The sequence below is a fragment of the Podarcis liolepis genome (assembly GCF_965112155.1).
Source record: "Podarcis liolepis genome assembly, chromosome: 2".
Taxonomy (NCBI): Eukaryota; Metazoa; Chordata; class Lepidosauria; order Squamata; family Lacertidae; genus Podarcis; species Podarcis liolepis.
Window position 1 is genome coordinate 63,819,365 of NC_139555.1, and position 19,180 is coordinate 63,838,544.

The 19,180-nt window shown below is 41.0% G+C and overlaps 1 protein-coding gene across 2 annotated transcripts in view; it reads left to right on the plus strand.

Moving 5' to 3' along the window:
• Positions 1 to 14,908, plus strand: part of G3BP1 (G3BP stress granule assembly factor 1) — a 29,690-nt gene extending 14,782 nt beyond the window's left edge. Inside the window, exons 2-12 of one of the 2 annotated variants that reach the window (XM_083488445.1) lie at positions 1,232 to 1,345; positions 3,198 to 3,279; positions 5,278 to 5,451; positions 6,281 to 6,371; positions 7,732 to 7,825; positions 8,637 to 8,841; positions 10,024 to 10,125; positions 10,734 to 10,845; positions 11,233 to 11,358; positions 11,456 to 11,586; positions 12,026 to 14,908. In XM_083488445.1, the coding sequence (XP_083344571.1) occupies positions 1,251 to 1,345; positions 3,198 to 3,279; positions 5,278 to 5,451; positions 6,281 to 6,371; positions 7,732 to 7,825; positions 8,637 to 8,841; positions 10,024 to 10,125; positions 10,734 to 10,845; positions 11,233 to 11,358; positions 11,456 to 11,586; positions 12,026 to 12,232 (1,419 nt within the window). In that variant the 5' untranslated portion in view covers positions 1,232 to 1,250 and the 3' untranslated portion in view covers positions 12,233 to 14,908. The remainder of the gene's footprint in view (positions 1 to 1,231; positions 1,346 to 3,197; positions 3,280 to 5,277; positions 5,452 to 6,280; positions 6,372 to 7,731; positions 7,826 to 8,636; positions 8,842 to 10,023; positions 10,126 to 10,733; positions 10,846 to 11,232; positions 11,359 to 11,455; positions 11,587 to 12,025) is intronic. The other variant, XM_083488446.1, reaches the window with a different exon arrangement.
• Positions 14,909 to 19,180: the final 4,272 nt, after the last annotated feature.

Below are 19,180 nucleotides of genomic sequence, written 5' to 3' on the forward strand. Positions count from 1 at the left end.
TGTGGCAGATTGGGTGGATGAGACAAATAGTGTGTCCCTCTGTCAAGAAGGCGGTTCCTGCATTTGCTGTACAGGGAAGTGAGGGACAGATGGGGCTTGTCAACCTGGAAAGGTAGCCCATCTAGGAGAAGGGAAACACTGATCCTAAGCAGCAGCTGCCTTGTCTTTGGGAGAAGAAAAGGCTAAGGAGCAAACCCTATGCAAATACAGAGTGGGGTCCTTAAGACTGTTGTATGGCACCTTGTACACCTCCTTCTGGCAACTCCTGCAGCCAAATACCATGATCATGAAGGTGAATGCATTATTGTCTTTCCAGTTCGGTCAACAAGAATAAGGACAAAGCTCCAATGGCAGTTCAGCTTTTAAAGACCCGTCCTACTCCTGACAAAGGAAAGCCCTGTTTCGCACTTTTGGCTAGTCAGGTTCCCTCTGTACTGGATGAAGATAAGAACATGGTCTGCAGGAATACATTTGCCCGTGCTAGGCTTCTTATGGATGTGCAGTGGGATGGGCTAGTGAGTGATTAAGTTTCCCTCTGCGTTCATACTACACATGAGCTGAAAGAGCATAGGATTCAAATTTATGCATTAGGAAATGTGTACTGTATTGTGAAGTGGCTGTTTCTCAATGGAAAACAATTGAATAGTTGACTTTAACAGATGTACTGTTATGGAGGGGAATGATCATTCCTATAAAATGTGTTTTCAAGTGAAGAGCATTGTTTGTGTACAAAAAATAATAATCCAGCTTACTGAAAGGTGGGTGAAGGAATGATGGTGCCCAAATTTTGCTACTGCAGAAACCTTTTGTGCACCTTACCCTACTCTGCTCTGGACTCCACTGTTTTCTTGTGGGGGGTTGTTTGTGAGGTGTGCGTGCACGCAAAGAGTTTGGCAAAATGGGTGGGTGGAGAGCCAATCAAGTAAGAAATTGGGTTCCTAGATAAGAGGTATCATGTCCCAGCTTATTGCTTAGATGACTTACTGTATGTGAACTTAAAGGTCATTGCACCTTTTCTTGAAGCCTTTCAGTACAGCTACTGAAGTCAGACAAGGTTAATGGGAATTAGTACAGCCATATATAGCCTCTTAAATTCTACAAGAAGATTTACTTGCTTGCCACCAATTTTCTGCTGCTATACTTGAAATTTTGGGCACTTGTTTTTTTTATATATAATCATTGGATATATTTTAAATATTGGATATATTTTCACAAATGTTTTGGTCTTCAGTTTTCAGTTGACCAAAGAAATGGTGATGGAGAAGCCAAGTCCCCTGCTGGTTGGGCGGGAGTTTGTAAGACAGTATTATATTCTGCTGAACCAAGCACCAGACTTCTTGCACAGGTAAAGTCTCCTATTTGAATTAATTAAAATAATATTTCAGAATCAGGGGCACTGTTGTACAGAAATACTGGTTCCTCTTCACAAGTTTAATTTGCCAAAAGCAAAACAAAAATTATGGGTGCAATGTAGAATTTGCAGATAAACTTCTACATCTCTTCTATTCTCTGTCCTCCCCGCAGTTTAAATTTGAGCCAGAGTTGTATATGCTCCAGGACCAGAGTCCCTCTTCTATCACCACTGTGAAGTAATAAGTTGATTTTCAGTGTTAGTAATATTCAGAAAAGACTCATTGAAATCAGTGGTCTTGAGCCTATTGATCTCATTGAGTCTTCTCTAAATATGATTTAGTTGGATATTGCCTATAATCTTCTGAGTTTTAACATTCTTCTTGTCACTCACTATTCTTGCATTGCCCTAAAATAGTAATAATAAAACTCCATACAAAAGTAGTTTCCAGGTTGGTTTCTTCCTTGGAAGTTGTAGCTCCTGGAGGATCAGCAAAACCTCAGTCTCATCTTCCCCTATAACCCAGCCTCCGGGCAAATAAAATGCAAATATAAGGAGATAAGACATGCATAGGCAAACTCGGCCCTCCAGATGTTTTGGGACAACTCCTATCATTCCTAGCTAACAGGACCAGTGGTCAGGGATGATGGGAGTTGTAGTCCCAGAACATCTGGAGGGCCGAGTTTGCCTATGCCTGAGATGAGAGTTCCTTGCGAAGACCACATCAGGCTACAGGCAATATGTGGACTGCATCATCTTAATTTATTGAACAATGAACTACACAAAAAGCAGAGCTCTTTTCTACATACAGTAGAGCTCTTATCCAAACAGCAAGGGGCTTCTAATATGAAAGGACTGCTTAACAAAATAAGGCAAATTTAGCAATCTGTGAAAACCTGGTTTTTTATTTGATTTAATATTTGTATTTCACTTTTCCAACAACAAATGTTGAGCTCAAAGTGGCTCACATTAATCACAATAACATTTTTAAAAACTCCAAACATTGCATTCCTTCTAATATCAAACACAGTAGCTTATAAATAAAGCAAACAACAGCAACAAACTAATCAAAACAATACAATTCAATAAGCAAGTCATAATAGCTCATTGTTGCCACGGTGCTTCACAATCACATGGAACCTTACTCCAGAACAACAACCAACAGGGCACAGCAAGTCCATTTGTTATCAAACACATTGTTTTGCAATACTGCAGTGGATGGAAGCCTAAGTGACTATGCGAACTATAGACACTTGCATGGAACTATACATTGAGAAAACCATGTGGGGTAGGTGGGCAAGGTTGTTGAGTGGTAGTCAGCTTCAGATGTGCTTGGAGGAAAAGGATTATCTGGCCTCATTTCAATCTGGCTTTGGGCCTAAAATCAGAACTGAAAGAGCCTTGAGGCACAGGCTGATGACCTTTACCAGAGAAGAGGCATCAGAGGATTGGTACTCAACTCCTTAGCAGTTGACTGTAGTATATACTGCAGGGTTTCATCTTGTCCCCCATGCTTTTTAACATCAGTATTATGGTCACCAGTAGTGATTGGGAGCTGAGTGCCACCAGTATGTAGATTGTTACCTGCAGGGAACTTCTAGTTACCAGTGGTGGTCAGGTAATCATGATAAAGTTGGGATTATGTTCCTTGGAGACAGACAGTTAAAAGACTTGTTATTGAAAACGAGCAGCTGCAGAAACTGGTTTGATAACTTCCATCAGCCCACATCGAAACAAAAGATTGCTTACGCCTAAAGTCAACAATATGGCTAACATTTTAGTGCTGCAAAGGACCGTGTGATGGAATTGTACATTGATGAAATGGATGTAAATTGCTCTTTCACAGGTTCTATGGAAAGAATTCTTCTTACGTCCACGGTGGCTTGGATTCGAATGGAAAACCAGCTGATGCAGTCCACGGGCAGTCTGTAAGCATTTGCAAAATCGTTTTATGATTGACTGAGGCACAGTCAAGATGCAGTGCAAAGTGAGGAAAAATACCTTCAAATTAGAAAGTAGAATTTGAGGAGGTGGGAAACTAGCATCAGATTTCTGTGCCAGCTATGTGAATTCTTAGTCCTTAGGTATTCAGTGAATGGACTTCGATTGAAGTAGATATTTGCTAGATTTCTATAGGTCATGTATTTTCAGGTAAGGTGGCATGAGTCTTTAAGAATGGATGCTGGAATGTATATGTTGGTTAGCTTAATATGTGCCCCAGGAAAACTGGTGGAAAGTTTTGTTGCAGATAGGATAATCAAGCATATAGAAGTACAAACCTTGCTGAAGTGGGAGACAGCATGGCTTCTGCAACAGCAGGTCGATGGCCCTTGTGGTCTATTCCAACTCTATGATTCTAGGTCCTGTCTCATGAACCTATTAGAGTTCTCTGAGAGTGTCAACAAACTTATAGAGGTGATCCAGTTGTTATTGTGTACTATGACTTTCAAAAAGCTTTGGACGAGGTACCTTACCAAAGACTCATGAGTAAGCTTAGCAGTCATAGAATGGGAGGTCATCATAGATAGTTCGATGAAGATGTCGACCCAGTGTGCAGTGGCTGTGAAAAAGGCAAATTCCATGCTAGGTATAATCAGAAAAGGAATTGAAAGTAAAACTGCCAGTAGCATAATGCCATGATACAAATCTATGGTGCAACTACATTTGGAATGCTGTGTCACCTCACCTCAAAAAGAATATTGTAGGGTTGGAAAAGATTCAGAAGAGGGCAACCAAAATGATCAAGGGGATGGAGCAACTTCCCTGTGAAGAAAGGTTGAAGCTTTTGGGACTTCTTAGTTTAGAGAAAATGCAAGTAAGGAGTGATGCGGCATGGAGAAAGTCGATAGAGAAAAGTTTTTTCTTCTTCATAACACTAGAACTTGAGGACATTTAATGAAGCTGAATGTTGAAAGAGTCAGGGCAGATAAAAGAAAGTACTGCTTCATGCAGTGCTTAGTTAAACTATGGGACTCGCTCCTACAGAAGCCGATGATAGCCACCTACTTTTTTTAAAAAAATGTTATTTATTAGGAGTTTAAAAGTTACAGAAAGAGAAAAAGAACAATAGAAAATTAAACAAAACAAAACAATACCTTACAATACATCAAAATAAACAAAAACAAAAAACTACAGTAAAACAACGAAAAAACAGAACAAAAACATTTAAAAACACATCCAACCTTTCCATGTCTTTACCTTTCATATACTTGTTTCATCGACCTCCTCACACCTCCCTTTTTTGTATTCTAGTTCAATTAGCTATTTCAGCAAGTCCTTTCCATCTTTCTGGATGTGAGGGCGATCTGGCTGCGACATCTGTCACCCCATTGATCACCAGGGTTGATTCGGCTGATCTGGCTGGCTAGGCGGGTGTCCCCTTCCTCCCTCACCGCTCCATGTGCTTCCCTCCCGAAGCTGCGCACTCAGTGGAAGAGGACGACCATCCCAGATAGAAGGAGTGTACCGTTCTTCGGTCAAGGGTATACGATAGCCGCACTCCCCTGCTAGAACCTCCAAACAAGCTCAAGATAGCCACCTACTTGGATGGCTTTAAAAGAGGATTAGACCTAAAAGAGAGGTCTGTCAATGGCTTTTAGCCATGATGGCTATGCTCCGCTTCCTGTTTGGCCACTGTGAGAACAGGATTCTAGTGTACACGGGCCATTGGCCTGATCTAGCAGGCTCTTCTTATGTTCTTAATTATTAAGTCCCTTTTTAAATGAAGAAAGCTTTCATAAAATAGAAGGCTGTTGTAAGAAAGGCAAGACTTCAGTTAAGTCAGACTGCAGGTAGTCTGGGCCTATTAATGTTTCAGGTTTTTGGTTTTTTTAAATTCTTTGCAGTACTAAACTCATGGCACTTCTAGTTCATCTCTGCTTGAATCCTTAAAGTAGCTCATACATATTTCAATATGATTTCTGTAGGATATCCACAAGAAGGTCTTGTCACTGAATTTTAAGGATTGCCGCACGAAGATCCACCACGTGGACGCTCATGCTACTCTGAATGATGGTGTTGTTGTACAGGTCATGGGTGAGCTCTCCAATAACACACAGCCAATGCGGAGATTCATGCAGACTTTTGTCCTTGCTCCTGAGGTATGTAGCCTGTGGGAATCTTAGTCTGTGAACCAGTATGCCCAACATCAGTGTGTGACTTTATATCAGTGCAGTGGGATTGGGGATGCCAGGAAGGTTCAGTTGGCTTTCCTCTGTCATTGGCTGCAGAACTTCTTTACTTTAGAGTCATTAACAACTGTGATGCACTTGTGTTTGGATATGTGGCTCTGCCAGAATAAGCCTAGCATTTGTGTATGTGTTAAGTCCTTTTTCTGTTCTTGTTGCATACCATAGACAAAGGGATAATTATCAGCATTCATGACTGAAAAGCACTATTTGTCATAAGGCCTGGTTCCAGTAATTTATAAATAAGAAATTTCTAAATGTCTGAGTGTGACGGCTCCTTAAATTTTTGCTGGCTTTGGTAAACTCATTGTCTTAATCCTGACGTCTCACTGTTTAGTTGGCTGTGTTAGTTACTAAAAATCTCTGCTTCCATGATAATTCTTTATCACGATGTATATAAATTTAGTAAATCATAATAAATAAATTATGCATTAAAAGCTATTATGTTTTTGTTTTTAAAAACTGTTTTTTAGCTTTCTTCTGATCATTGACATTTTGAATGAATGCTTTTTAGTTGAGTAGAGCGTACTTCTGATATGGTTCAGGAAGTAATGTTTATGTAACAATTGAAGTGTCCCTCTATATTTGTAGCATAGTGCAAGTAGGTAAAGCAGGGTTAGATTGTTTCAAACATAAGCAAAATGGGTTTGTGCTGCCCGATTAAACATGAACACTGTGTTCATAGTACACTGGTACTGAATGCAGTAGACTAAACTTCCTTTTCTCCGTGTGTTGTCTTCAGGGTTCTGTTGCGAACAAGTTTTATGTCCATAATGACATATTCCGTTACCAGGATGAAGTTTTTGGTGATTTAGATGCTGAACCTCCAGAGGGTAAGTACCAAGACTCTCAATGTGTTTTCCTCCTAAATTAGTTCTCTGTGATGAAAAAATGATAACACGATTTGCCCAGTCAAATGCAAGTTGCTTACAAATAATAAACTTAGTATTATTAATATATTTATATCCCACCTTTTCCCCAGACATCAGAACATGCTAAAACCTTAATAGCAACAGTAAAACTTAGTGCTAAAACGTGAGCCAGCCAAATTTTATTTACATCTATATAAGAATTTTTAAAGTTACCAAATGTAGGAATTTGATCTTGGTCAATAACTGATGAAGACCAGTCTTGAGAAGTTTCACTGCCATTTTTATGTAATTTCAATCCCATCCATAAACTGTCACTCGCCTTATCTAAGATGGCTCCTGGTGTGAGCTGTATATGAAGAGACTGTTAAGTAGTATGGCAAAACAGAAGAAAAAATAGTGAATATGTCACTGGAGGTATGGCCTTTGCTGGTCATGGTTTAGGTTTACTACTGGGATTCACTACTCTCTTCAGCATTTCAATCTCCTGTAATTGCCATGCCAATACATAGAAGCAGATTTGCTGGTTAAGGCGCTAAAACCAGCTCTTAACTTTAGCATCTGTCATTCATACCTTTTGTAACCCTGTGCTTTGTACTTACTTGAAGTTTAGAAGCTTAAGTCAAAACCATGCCTATGAAATATGTGTTGAGCATTGATCAGCTGTTTGTGCAATGATGTGAACAACTAGATTATTAGCATTCTACTGTTGGTTATGTATATATTTGGTTGCGTACTCTGTTTTATAATGTACCTGGCCTGGTATTAGCATTGTTGGAGGGGGGCAGGATATAAATCTTAAATATTTAATTAAAATAATGTCAAGGTAAGGGGATATTTCAGCTAACAAAAATCAAATTTCCCCATGCCTAATATGTAAAACACTGAGTATATTTGCTAGTGGCTGACCAGGAATGCAGAGTTTGTCTCTCCTATACTCCTTGCTAGCGAGCAGGAGCAACGAATCAAAATTCTTGGCCTAGTGTTAATGTCCAGATTGGGGGCTGCGGTTTCTTTCACTCCAATCCCAATCTGAAGCCAAGGTTTGTTCTTGGCTTAGCAGTCATAATTCGTTTGATTTGAAATAAGCAACAGTCTCCAGTTTTGACAAAACATGAAGGTAAGCATTGTGGTGTGCTAGTGATGTCCTGTTTGCTAGTGAAGAGGAGCGAGATAGAAGCAGTTTGCATGTTCATGGTCAACCATTAGCACGGCTTACTATAACATGAGAATGCAGCCACTGTGTGTACATTCTGACTGCAATGTAGAAATTTGTCCTGTACTTGATCGGTGTAAAATCTTTTTTTTTTTTTTACCTCACCAGAATCTGAGGAGGAAGCAGAGGAACCTGAGGATAGACAACAGACTCCTGAGGCAGTTGCTGATGATTCAGCAGCCTACTATGAGCAGTCTGTCAGGTAACTCAGACACGGTTGCAATCATAACTATGCCACTGCTTCTAACCAGTTTGCCTATAACTGCTGGCTGAAATGTAGGAAGGAGACCCATATTGTGTAGAATACAAATTTTTCAGACTAAACCTAATCTCATTTCTGTTTTATAATGGTCTCCTGCAGAATCAGTGCTGACTTTACTGCAAAAAAAAATTTTTAGGGCCTGATCTCAAGACTGTTGTTCTAACAAGTGTCCATCAATATACTCAACAATGCTGCAGTCTTTTTGCATAACTAAAAATCCACCAGGCCTTTCTTAAAATTTACTGAGGTGGGAGCATTGAAGTTCAGATTTCTAGGGGAGTGTGTGTGAGAGAGAGAGGACATGAATGGACCCAAACTACAAGAAAGAAGATTCCACCTAAACATTAGGAAGAACTTCCTGAGAGTAAGAGCTGTTCGACAGTGGAATTTGCTGCCAAGGAGTGTGGTGGAGTCTCCTTCTTTGGAGGTCTTTAAGCAGAGGCTTGACAACCATATGTCAGGAGTGCTCTGATGGTGTTTCCTGCTTGGCAGGGGGTTGGACTCGATGGCCCTTGTGGTCTCTTCCAACTCTATGATTCTATGATCCTATGAATGAGTATAATCCATACTGATTAAAAAGGGAACATTGCTGACTTAACAAAGCATTGTTGCATGAGGGTTCAGATTGGATGGATGTTTGTTTGTAACCCTGGTACTGAAATAGCACAATATTGGGATTCCATTTATGGTCCTGTTGCTTGAGCTCTGCAAATGCATTGCTACCATAATGAAAATATTTTTCCACCAACAGCAATGACTTGGAGGAACATTTGGAGGAACCAGTTGCAGAGCCGGAACAAGAAGTTGAACCTGAACCTGAACAGGAGCCTGAACCAGAGGCTCAGGAAGAAAAAACTGAGCCAGCGCTGGAGGAAGCAGCACCTGAAGAGACTGTAGAAAAGAGTCCTTCTCCAGTCCCTGTGGACCCTGCTCCCGTAGTGCAAGAGGACTCAAGGGTAACATGCATGATTTTAATGATATCCCCTTTCACATTTACTCGTGTGTATTTTTAAGTTTGAAGTGAGAAAGATTACAAGAGCTGTCAAGATGTTCAAGATAATTCCTGTGTACTCACATTTGGTTGAAGAAAAGGCAGTTGTATCTTAGCAGAAAGTCAGTGGCCGCTATCTTGATAACAAGAAGGCAATTGTTCGGATTGTACTGTAGTTGCCAAGTTGTAGAGCTTCAGTCTTTACAGCATTCCCTATATCACATTGTAGCATAAGAATTGTGTAAGTCCAAAAAACCTCTCTATTTCTGTTCCCCATAACTGCTCTAAGTAGTATCTCGAAGAATACTCTTTGTCTATTGGGTATCTTGCTGGCAAAAAGAGCCTGACAATAGCAGCCATTCATAAATTGTGTAGGCTTAGCCATTTGTTAGACCTTTAGGACAGTTTGTAAGGCACACCTTAAGTTTGCATTCCAGATATTGAAAGGAACCTTAATTTCCAAGGATTAAATACTATTTATATAAAGGCTCTCTATAAATAGCCTTTCTGCTTTCTCGATTTTATTTTTGTACATTTCTAATATATTTTTGTGTGAGTTCAGTTTATAAATATTTTAAAGACATAAAAATGAATGGGCAATCTTTTTTTCTTCTAGTAGCCACAGGCTGTGGGCTTTTGGGGGTCTTTGTGCTCCAGCTACCCACGGATATGGGGTTTTCCTTAGCATGCTAAACAGCATGGCTGGGGGAGTGCGGTTTCCAAGGATAGAAACACATCAGGGATATCCCTCATAGACATAATCACACTCCCCCAGGCCACCAAACACCCTTTCGAGCTTAGAAAAGTGCAGTTTCCGAAGGTAGAAAGGCATGCAGGGAGAGCCATCCCGTGAAAGCAGTGCTCCCCTCAGCCTGCCATGCAAGTGAGGAGCACAACTAAATTTGGTGGCATGAATTTGATTGGGGGGGGTGGTTTGCAGTTTTGGCAGTCACAGCAAAATCTACCGAAAGCCTCTAAGCAAGGTGCAGTCTGCCCACATGCTGTCTCTAACATAAACATTTGTGGCTGTAGAATTATTTGAAGAAAGATGTCAAAATTTGTACGTGTCCAAGAAACTGTGTAATTTTGAAGAGCACAGATACCTGGTGTTACTCAGAAATAATGAAATCTTGTTTGTTCCTGTTAGACATCTTCATGGGCATCTGTAACCAGTAAGAATCTCCCACCTAGTGGAGCTGTTCCAGTATCGGGCATACCACCTCACGTTGTCAAATTGCCTGCATCACAGGTAAAAATATACCAGCCAAATAATGAACTTGAACCAGGATCAACAACTGTCAGGTTAATTGCAAATCGATAGTATTTCAAGAAGTAGAGCATTATTTTTACTTTTTATGACATGCTCGTTTTTTGTTTTTCTCTGCAAAAGCATCCTTTTCAGGGGAAATGTTCTTGAAATTCGTTGCTTGGCATATGATTTCAAGTGAAAGGGCCGATAAATCTTCCTCTGTTCTGGCATTTGAACTTGTTTTTCCTTTTCCTTGGGGTTCCCAGGTTTAGAATGGTTAGGGTATGAGGATGTTGACAAAGCTTGACTTAGATCAGGGGTCAGCAAACTTTTTCAGCAGGGGGGCCAGTCCTCTGTCCCTCAGACCTTGGTGGGGGGCCGGACTATATTTTGAAAAATAAAAAAATGAACAAATTCCTATGCCCCACAAATAACCCAGAGATGCATTTTAAACAAAAGGACACATTCTACTTATATAAAAACACACTGATTCCTGGACCGTCTATGGGTCGGATTTAGAAGGCAATTGGGCTGAATCTGGCCCCCGGGCCTTAGTTTGCCTACCCATGACTTAGATGCATTACATTTGTGCTGGTACATTTTTGCAGCCCCGTCCTGAATCAAAGCCTGAATCCCAGACTCCACCGCAGAGACCTCAGCGAGACCAGAGGGTGAGAGAACAACGGACAAATATCCCACCACAAAGAGGCCCTAGACCAAGTAAGAAATTTGGTGTACTTGGTAATAACAATATAGCTACTAAAGCAGCGCTCACTGTTGGAACAGATAAAGTCAACTCTTGTGGTGATACTGAAAGATGTTAAACTAAATACAATAAGAGTATGTCGTAAGAGTTGGAAAGAATTTGGGAATAAATTAAACCAGATGCTTTCAAAATCTGAAGTACCACAATTTAATCTTAAAGTGGACACTTCAGTCTGCTTACAGGCTTTTGAATGGGAGCACCAAGTCACTCATTTCTTGTGTTTTATTTGAAGCTTTATTGACTATTGACTTCTGCCATTATTCCAGTAGGCAAAGCTTATGATGGTGTTTATAGAAAGCAAAAGATGATGAATGATTTATGTCTATCTTTTTTAATTTAAGTGCGGGAAGGAGAGCCAGGTGACATGGAAACTAGGCGTATTGTGAGGTACCCAGACAGTCACCAGCTGTTTGTTGGGAATCTCCCTCATGATGTGGATAAGGCAGAACTAAAGGATTTCTTCCAACGTAAGTCTTGAATATTGCTTGCCTAGTGGTGGGGCTTCAGGGTTGTGTCTAAAAGTACATGCCTGTTTCTACAGAACAGTCTAATGTGTGATCAAAGAAATTGGAAATTCTTTTGCAGGTTATGGGAATGTTGTGGAACTCCGTATCAACAGTGGAGGAAAGCTCCCCAATTTTGGATTTGTGGTGTTTGACGATCCAGAGCCCGTTCAGAAGATCCTTGCCAATAGGGTACATTAAATGATATTTAAGTGATAAAGGTTATAATGAGGTGTATTAAAAACTGATGTTTTGAAATAAAGCAAACACAAAAAACCAAGAGAAGCTAATTAGAATGGCTTCTTTGTTTAACTTGGGGGTGGCAGCTGAAGTGGGAATAGATAGACAAAGCTGTTGGTGCTCTTGGCTAGATTACAATATTAATTTGCAGTTATAGTTAAAAACAATGGCCTACACAACAGTTAAAAACTATCCTTGCCAAATATGGGTGGGGTGGGAGGTTGAAGAATTCACAACCTGAGTAAACAAAGACATTGGATTTTGGGAGATCATGATCTTATTTTTCTGCAATGTCTGTTGCATGCAATAATTCACTTCAATGTATTATTGTACGTATTTAGTACTTTCTTACCTGTTCGTTGATTCCACTTTACCACTTTTTCTCTTCCAGCCGATCATGTTCAGAGGAGAAGTGCGTTTAAATGTGGAAGAGAAAAAAACGCGAGCAGCCAGGGAGGGTGATCGCCGAGACAACAGACCCCGTGGGCCTGGTGGCCCCCGTGGGGGGCTGGGAGGTGGGATCCGAGGGCCTCCACGTGGAGGAATGTCTCAGAAACCAGGATTTGGCACTGGAAGGGGCATCGGGCAACGCCAGTGATTAATGGATGACATGATGAGACAAACCCTTCTTCCTGCAGATTTGTGAATTTCAGCCTTGGGTATCTTGGAATGTGGCCCTACCCTGTTATAGACTGCTACGTTTGATACTATTTTGGCCCATTTTGTTTGTGTTTGGTTTCGTGATTTTTTTTTTCTAGTCTTTGTCCCAGATTCCAGCTTTGTGGAACAATATTTCGGGAAAAAGTGGATTTTTTTTAAAAAAGAAAAGAACTGAATCCTTGCTTGCTGCAAACATGTGGACTGGATTTTTTTTTGTACCTGTTGTTTTTCCTAATGGAATGTGTGGCGCTTTTTTTCCCTCCTTACTGAAATGGGGTGCGCTTCAGTCAGTGGAATTAACCTTTTCAGCTGCATGTGTTCAGGAGCCTATAGGAAAAACTAGTACGTGACAAACGTTTCAAGGGCAGGGAAATCCGTCACCCCTTTGGGGGGGTGGGGTCACATGACCTGTTGGACCTGGGTCTGGAGATGTTGCCGCTTGAAAATTGACATTACCCTTTCTCTGTGGCGCTGTAAAAGTGGAATAAAGGGTATCAATAGAATGCTCTCTTTTGGTACATGATCACGAAAAGGAATTCTCACTACTGTTTTACCACTTACAAGGATTGCGGGATAGGTTTTAAATGTCTAGAACTTGACTCTTTAAAACACTGTTCCTGAACTTGTGATATTTTTTTTTATTGAAATAGGGAAGTTTTTTTCATGTTTAGTTTGTATTTGTATTAAAACGAAAACAAAATTGTTGTGCCTTCTATTTATCTCTCATTCCAGTCTTGGCAAATTGTTAAAAAAAATAAAAAAGTCTAGATTTGCTTTATCCAGTTTTTGGAGTATGTTGAAGTCTTTCAAAAGATCTGTTTGTCCTTCATGTCTCCTCATGGGTATATATGTTTTCTAGAGTTGCACGTTTTGTTTTTTAATAGCCTCATGGAATTCTGTAACATTTTATAATACTTTCTGAGGACTTCCCAACTATGTATTGATACTGTCATTAGCTCTGAAGCGAGTGCCTTCCATATGTGACTATGGGAAACGACACCCTAAATCTTTACAGTGCGTTATTTTTACAGTATGCACATATGCAGTATATGTAGTGTGTTGCGATGATGTTACTCATCATTGGCTTTAAAATGCCATTCAAATAAGGGTGAAATGGTTAAACCCTGGTTCTGATGATAACCTTTATCACTGTGATATATTCATGGTATTGCATAAGCTAAGACATCTGTTTTTGTTGAATGTATATACAGAATAAAATAAAATGCAGAAACATCATTGCAGCTGTTGGAGTTGCTGATGGTCTTGCGCACAATTTAATGAGAACAAGGCAACGTGCAAGGCATCTAGGTGAATAACTGGGGTTCCCAGTTTAGAAGCACTCTGGCTGTGATGTCGGTAGGAATTGGGTCAGTGTTGTGGGCCACAATTTTAAATTGCATTTAATCCAAACTTGCCTATTTCACACAAATATGATGGCACAGTTGTGGTGTGCTGCAGTTGAATTATGCAGTGTTTGCATTCTGCAATTGATAATGTGAAGAAATGCCAAACCTCAGAAGACTTTTAAGCCATTTCTGTTAAAAGTCAACCTTTTAGCTTTTTGTTAAACTGTTACAAGCATCTCTGTAACTTAAGGACTAGAATTTTTTAAATGGGAAATTAGGGTCTGTGTGATTTGAATAAACCCAAAAGTTTGTTTAGAGTATTTTATTGCTTAATAAATTGACTATAAAGTTCAAATAATTAACTTGTGGATACCATGGGCTATCAAATGTGCCCAAACATCAGTTAAGGTAAGTAACTTGTTTTTTCAATGTGCGTGGGTTTCAGTGTTTCGAGCTGTTACTTCTGCTGATACAGAATAGCTAGTCCCAATTCAGCTTGAATTCATTAAACGAAGTAATACTTTTCTAAATCTGCATGAGTCCACTTTGAAGCCCCAGCCCTACTTGGGCTTTATTATTATGCTGTGAAAGGTCCTTTGGTCAGGAGTAGGATGTGTGCTTGGCATGCATCAGGTTCCAGGTTCAGTCCCCTGTATATCGGGTATGGCGGGGAAAGTGTCCTGTCTGAAACCCAACAGCCACTGCCATTCAGTTTTGATGATATGCTGGATGGACCAATAGTCCGACTTTCCATTGTTTTGAGTTAACTAAATTTATTGAGCCACTTCCTCTGGCTTTGGAGATCTCATATAAATAACTTCTTCTTGGTCCCTAGCTTCACTCTGCTAGCGTATGATTCAAGAGATCTGAATCTGAATTTCTCTATAGTCTCTCTTGCATTTCACTCTGCAAAGCTGAGAGTACTATTCCAGGAGATGCTTAATCACTTCCTCCTCAAGCTTTAAAGCTTTTGTATCTAATAAGCTGTTCAGTATGGTGCATATAATCCAGCTGTACTATTCTGAGTTTGGCTAGTTCCTGAGAGTATGTGGAAGGTGTGAGAGAGTGGAAAAGTTACTCTTGGTAGTTAATTATTTTAGCTTCTTACAGCACAGGACATTCATAATCTTGGATCTGATCTAGTACATTCAGTTAATGGGATGCGATTAGTGATAAGAGAGGACAGTTTTGAACTATCTCAGTGTTTACAATACAATGATGGATTAACAAAATGCTTTTAACTAGTCAATAAAAATGTTTAAATCTCAGGGCGGTGTTTAATAATTGTGTCCTAAATTTGCAAGCTGACACACATTACAAGCCCCCCCCCCCCATGAAAACAAAACCACACCAATATGTAGTGACTACTTTGACCCAGAATGCTTGACCATGGTGGTATTTTGAGGCTCCAAAAATAACAAGGGACCATGGGACCTGTCTCCAGTGGAACTACCTGTGCTACACAGGGGCTTAAAGACCTATGACCACTGCTTTATCAAAGGCTTCATCTATTCCAGTGCCAGTCGTAATAACACTGGCAGTTCAGTTTAGCTCCATTGGCTGGAATTGTTTCATGTTGCTGTCATTTTAATTGCGCTAATTCCTGCCAGGCTTTATTCCAATATATATATTAACTTTTTATCTTGTCTGTTTTAACATAAGCCACTTGGTTTCAATACAGAAGCAGCATACAAACAACAAAAAGGTTTTCTCCTGTTGTTTAGTTGTGTGTGCTCATTCCCCCCAAACAAAGTTTTATTAGGGTGGGGGTTTTTTTTGCCAAAACATTAAGAAAACAACAGCATGGCAGAATTCTTACCAAGATTTCCAGCTTTGGCACAACTGGAAATTGCCAAGTACATAATTTTCATAACAATACTATAATGGTCTCACCAAGAGCCATCCCCGCTATAGCACAATGTGAGTCAGTGGGCACTGATAAAAAGGTAAAGGGACCGCTGACCATTAGGTCCAGTCGTGACCGACTCTGGGGTTGTGGCGCTCATCTCGCTTTATTGGTCAAGGGAGCCGGTGTACAGCTTCCGGGTCATGTGGCCAGAATGACAGCCGCTTCTGGCAAACCAGAGCAGCGCCCGGAAATGCCGTTTACCTTCCTGCCGGAGCAGTACCTATTTATCTACTTGCAATTTGACGTGCTTTCAAACTGCTAGGTTGGCAGGAGCAGGGACTGAGCAACGGGAGCTCACCCCGTTGCGGGGATTTGAACCACCAACCTTCTGATCAGCAAGTCCTAGGCTCTGGTTTAACCCACAGTGCCACCCGCGTCCCATTGGGCACCGATAGGTGTTAATTCTGTTAATTAAAGCTGATGAATGACAGTCGTATCAAACATGACCATGTTCTGCTACATTTCTGATGGATTAAGTGTTCCAAGGAAGCTACGTCGTATGATTTGACCCACCACCTTTCTTTTTGGGGCCTTTCTGCGGCCTTCAACCATCTAGCTGCCTCCATCCGAGCTGCTGTTGGCAATACTAGTTCTTTATGGTGCAACAAGGGATTCCGATTGTTGTAAGCTGAGAGCAACGTTAACATCAGGTCTGGGGCCAAAAGCTGGCTGACTAGTTCCAACACCGCAATGCAGAATTATTTTACTTTGATGCCATCCCATCGTAGGTGCATAAGTGTTTTTTCTCTGTGTCTGTGCTCCTAACAGCATCTTTAAATATTGATCTAAAATACTTATATTGTGCCCCTTAATCTCAAGATCTTTGGGGAACAGTCACTTCAATAAAACAGTACCGCAGAATAAAAATCACACGAACAAGTAGAACAGGAGACATAATTCTCAACTGAACACCAATTTCCAAAAGCCTCTGTTAAACAGCAACATAATAGGCCAGTGTAAATTCAAGGGTTGGGGAGTTCAAAGACTGGTTGCCACGGAGAAGGCTCACCTGTGTGATGCATCCTCTATACTGTGGAGCTGCTTAACTTCCAGCCAAAGTGGGGTACTCCTTCAGGTAAGAAGGTCCCAACTTGTTCAGGCTTTTCTGTGTCACTCACAAAGCCTTGACTTTGGACTGGAAACATACTGGCACAAAGTGCTGTCCTTGAAGGACTACTGTAGTGCAACTCTTTACTAGTGGTTCTATGCAATAGCTGTGCTGCTGCATTTGCAATAGCTGCAGTTTCCAAGTAGTCTCTAGAGCACATTGCAAGGGTCACCAAACTTTTTGATACTGTGGGAACTGGGAAATTTGAGCAAGTACCATGTGCACCATTATCTATGGTTTCTTCTCTCCCCATCCACCTGTGGTGAGAGAAAGTGTGTTCACATCTGTGCACATGTGCACGCTTGGGCTTTCCATGGGGTCTGAGCGAAAGTGATCCAGTGGCACTAAAATGGATCCACTTGAATCTGCATGATTTTATATGGCACTGCTCTGTAAAAATCACTTCTGGTGCTTCCCAGCACCACAAATCAAGGCATAGATGCTCAGATTTTCATGGCCCACCCCCGAAGCACCCCACTCCCCCCTCTTAGTTGTTCCATACCCTCTAGTCTCTGCCCCTTTCCACTCTTGGTGACTCCACTTCTGATTTGAGCCTTGAGAAGCACATAAGTCACAAAACAGAAATTGGGAAATCTGAGTGTCGTTCTTTGGACTACAGTTCCATGTATTTTAAAGAGCGGGGAAGATAATTACCCTCACCCCCACATGATAAATGGGGGAGTGGCGAGAGGATCGCAGAGACTTTGTGGACATCAGGAAAAGTCTAAGGGTGTTGTTGCGCCCATGGGTGCCACACTGGAGATCCTATTGTTGCAGCAGTCCTGCCAGGAATTGGAGCATAAATTACTGAGGCCAGGCTGGCAAGCTGTTAAAAAGTTTCTTCATGCCATTGAAGAAACTTGAGGCTCCAGTGACAGTAGAAGTCAAAACCAGTCTTGGCCTATGAACTTGCTCCTTCAAGGAGAGTGCAACCTTGTCAAGAACAATAATAATAATATAATAATAATTTATTATTTGTACCCTTCCCTTCTGGCTGGGTTTCCCCAGCCACTCTGGGCAGGTTCCAACAAAGATAAAAAATACATTACAATGTCACACATTAAAAATTTCCCTGAACAGGGCTGCCTTCAGATGTCTTCTAAATGTCAGGTTGTTGTTTATCACCTTGATATCTGATGGGAGGGCGTTCCACAGGGCTGACACCACTACTGAGAAGGCCCTCTGCCTGGTTCCCTGTAGCTTTGCTGCTCGCAGTGAGGGAACCGCCAGAAGGCCCTCAGCGCTGGACCTCAGCGTCCAGGCAGAACGATGGGGGTGGAGACGCTCCTTCAGGTATATTGGGCTGAGGCTGTTTAGGGCTTTAAAGGTCAACACCAACACTTCGAATTGTGCTCGGAAACGTACTGGGAGCCAAAGTAGGTCTTTCAAGACATTCACCTGATTCCCAGACGCAAGAGACACAACATCTCTGTTTTATCTAGATTCAGTTTCAATTTATTAGTCCTAATCCAGTCCATTACAGCAGCCAGACACTGGTCCACAACCTGATGCCCTCAGGTGAGGTGGCATCTACATACTGATATAACACCCGGCTCCCCAAGGCCAGATGTGTTTGCCCAGTAGCTTCATACAGACATTGATTGAACAGCACTGTGGGCAGAACTGAATCCTCTGGGACCCCACAGGTTAGCCGACACAGAGTCAAACACATGTCTCGCAATCTTCTGGAACTGGCCTTGTAGGTAAGAACCCCTGTAACTCTGCTTTCAACTGCCAGGTCTTGTCCAATAAGATACCATTGTCAATGGTATCAAAAGTGGTTCAGGACAATCCCCTGTCTCAGCCCATCTCCACCTCTCCTGGAGGAGACAATCTGTTAGGGCAACCAGGGCCAGTTTGGTCCCACATCCAGGCCGAAAGCCTGACTAGAATGGGTCTTCTTCAAGGAAGTCTGAAGTTGAACAGCAAACACAAACCATATGCTTATTTTGTCTGCTGAAAAGGCAGGATACAGATTGCCTGATTACCAGTGTGGAGAGTGAGGCGGCATATTTATAAAAGTCAGAAGAACATTGCTTAAGAACCAGTTAGGTCTTGGGCTGATGCCCCCACAGCCAGTAACACACAACAAACAAAAATGTCAGAAAATGTTTATTTTTGTTTTTAATTGGAATTGGCATGAATGTATGGTTGAATAAATATACTTTTTATATACACTTAACAGAAATTTACATTCCATCTTCAAACTGCTGAAATAGATTTTTTTTCTCTTAAAATTTATTTTTACAAGCCAAAAAAATAATCTGCCATTGATATCTGAATGTTTTCTTTTTCTCCTTGTGTGTGTTCATGCAAGCTGTACTTCATATAAGTTACAGGTTATCATGATGTAAAAATGTTTACTCTTAAGGAAGCAGTTGCTTTGTTCTCTGGGTCCGATGTAGCAAAACACATCCTTAATGGAGCATTAAGGCCATACCAATGGGACACATACATACAAATTTCACATAGAAAAGGCAGGGCAGTCCTTCACTTCCTTATAAAACGATAAGCCACATCGTT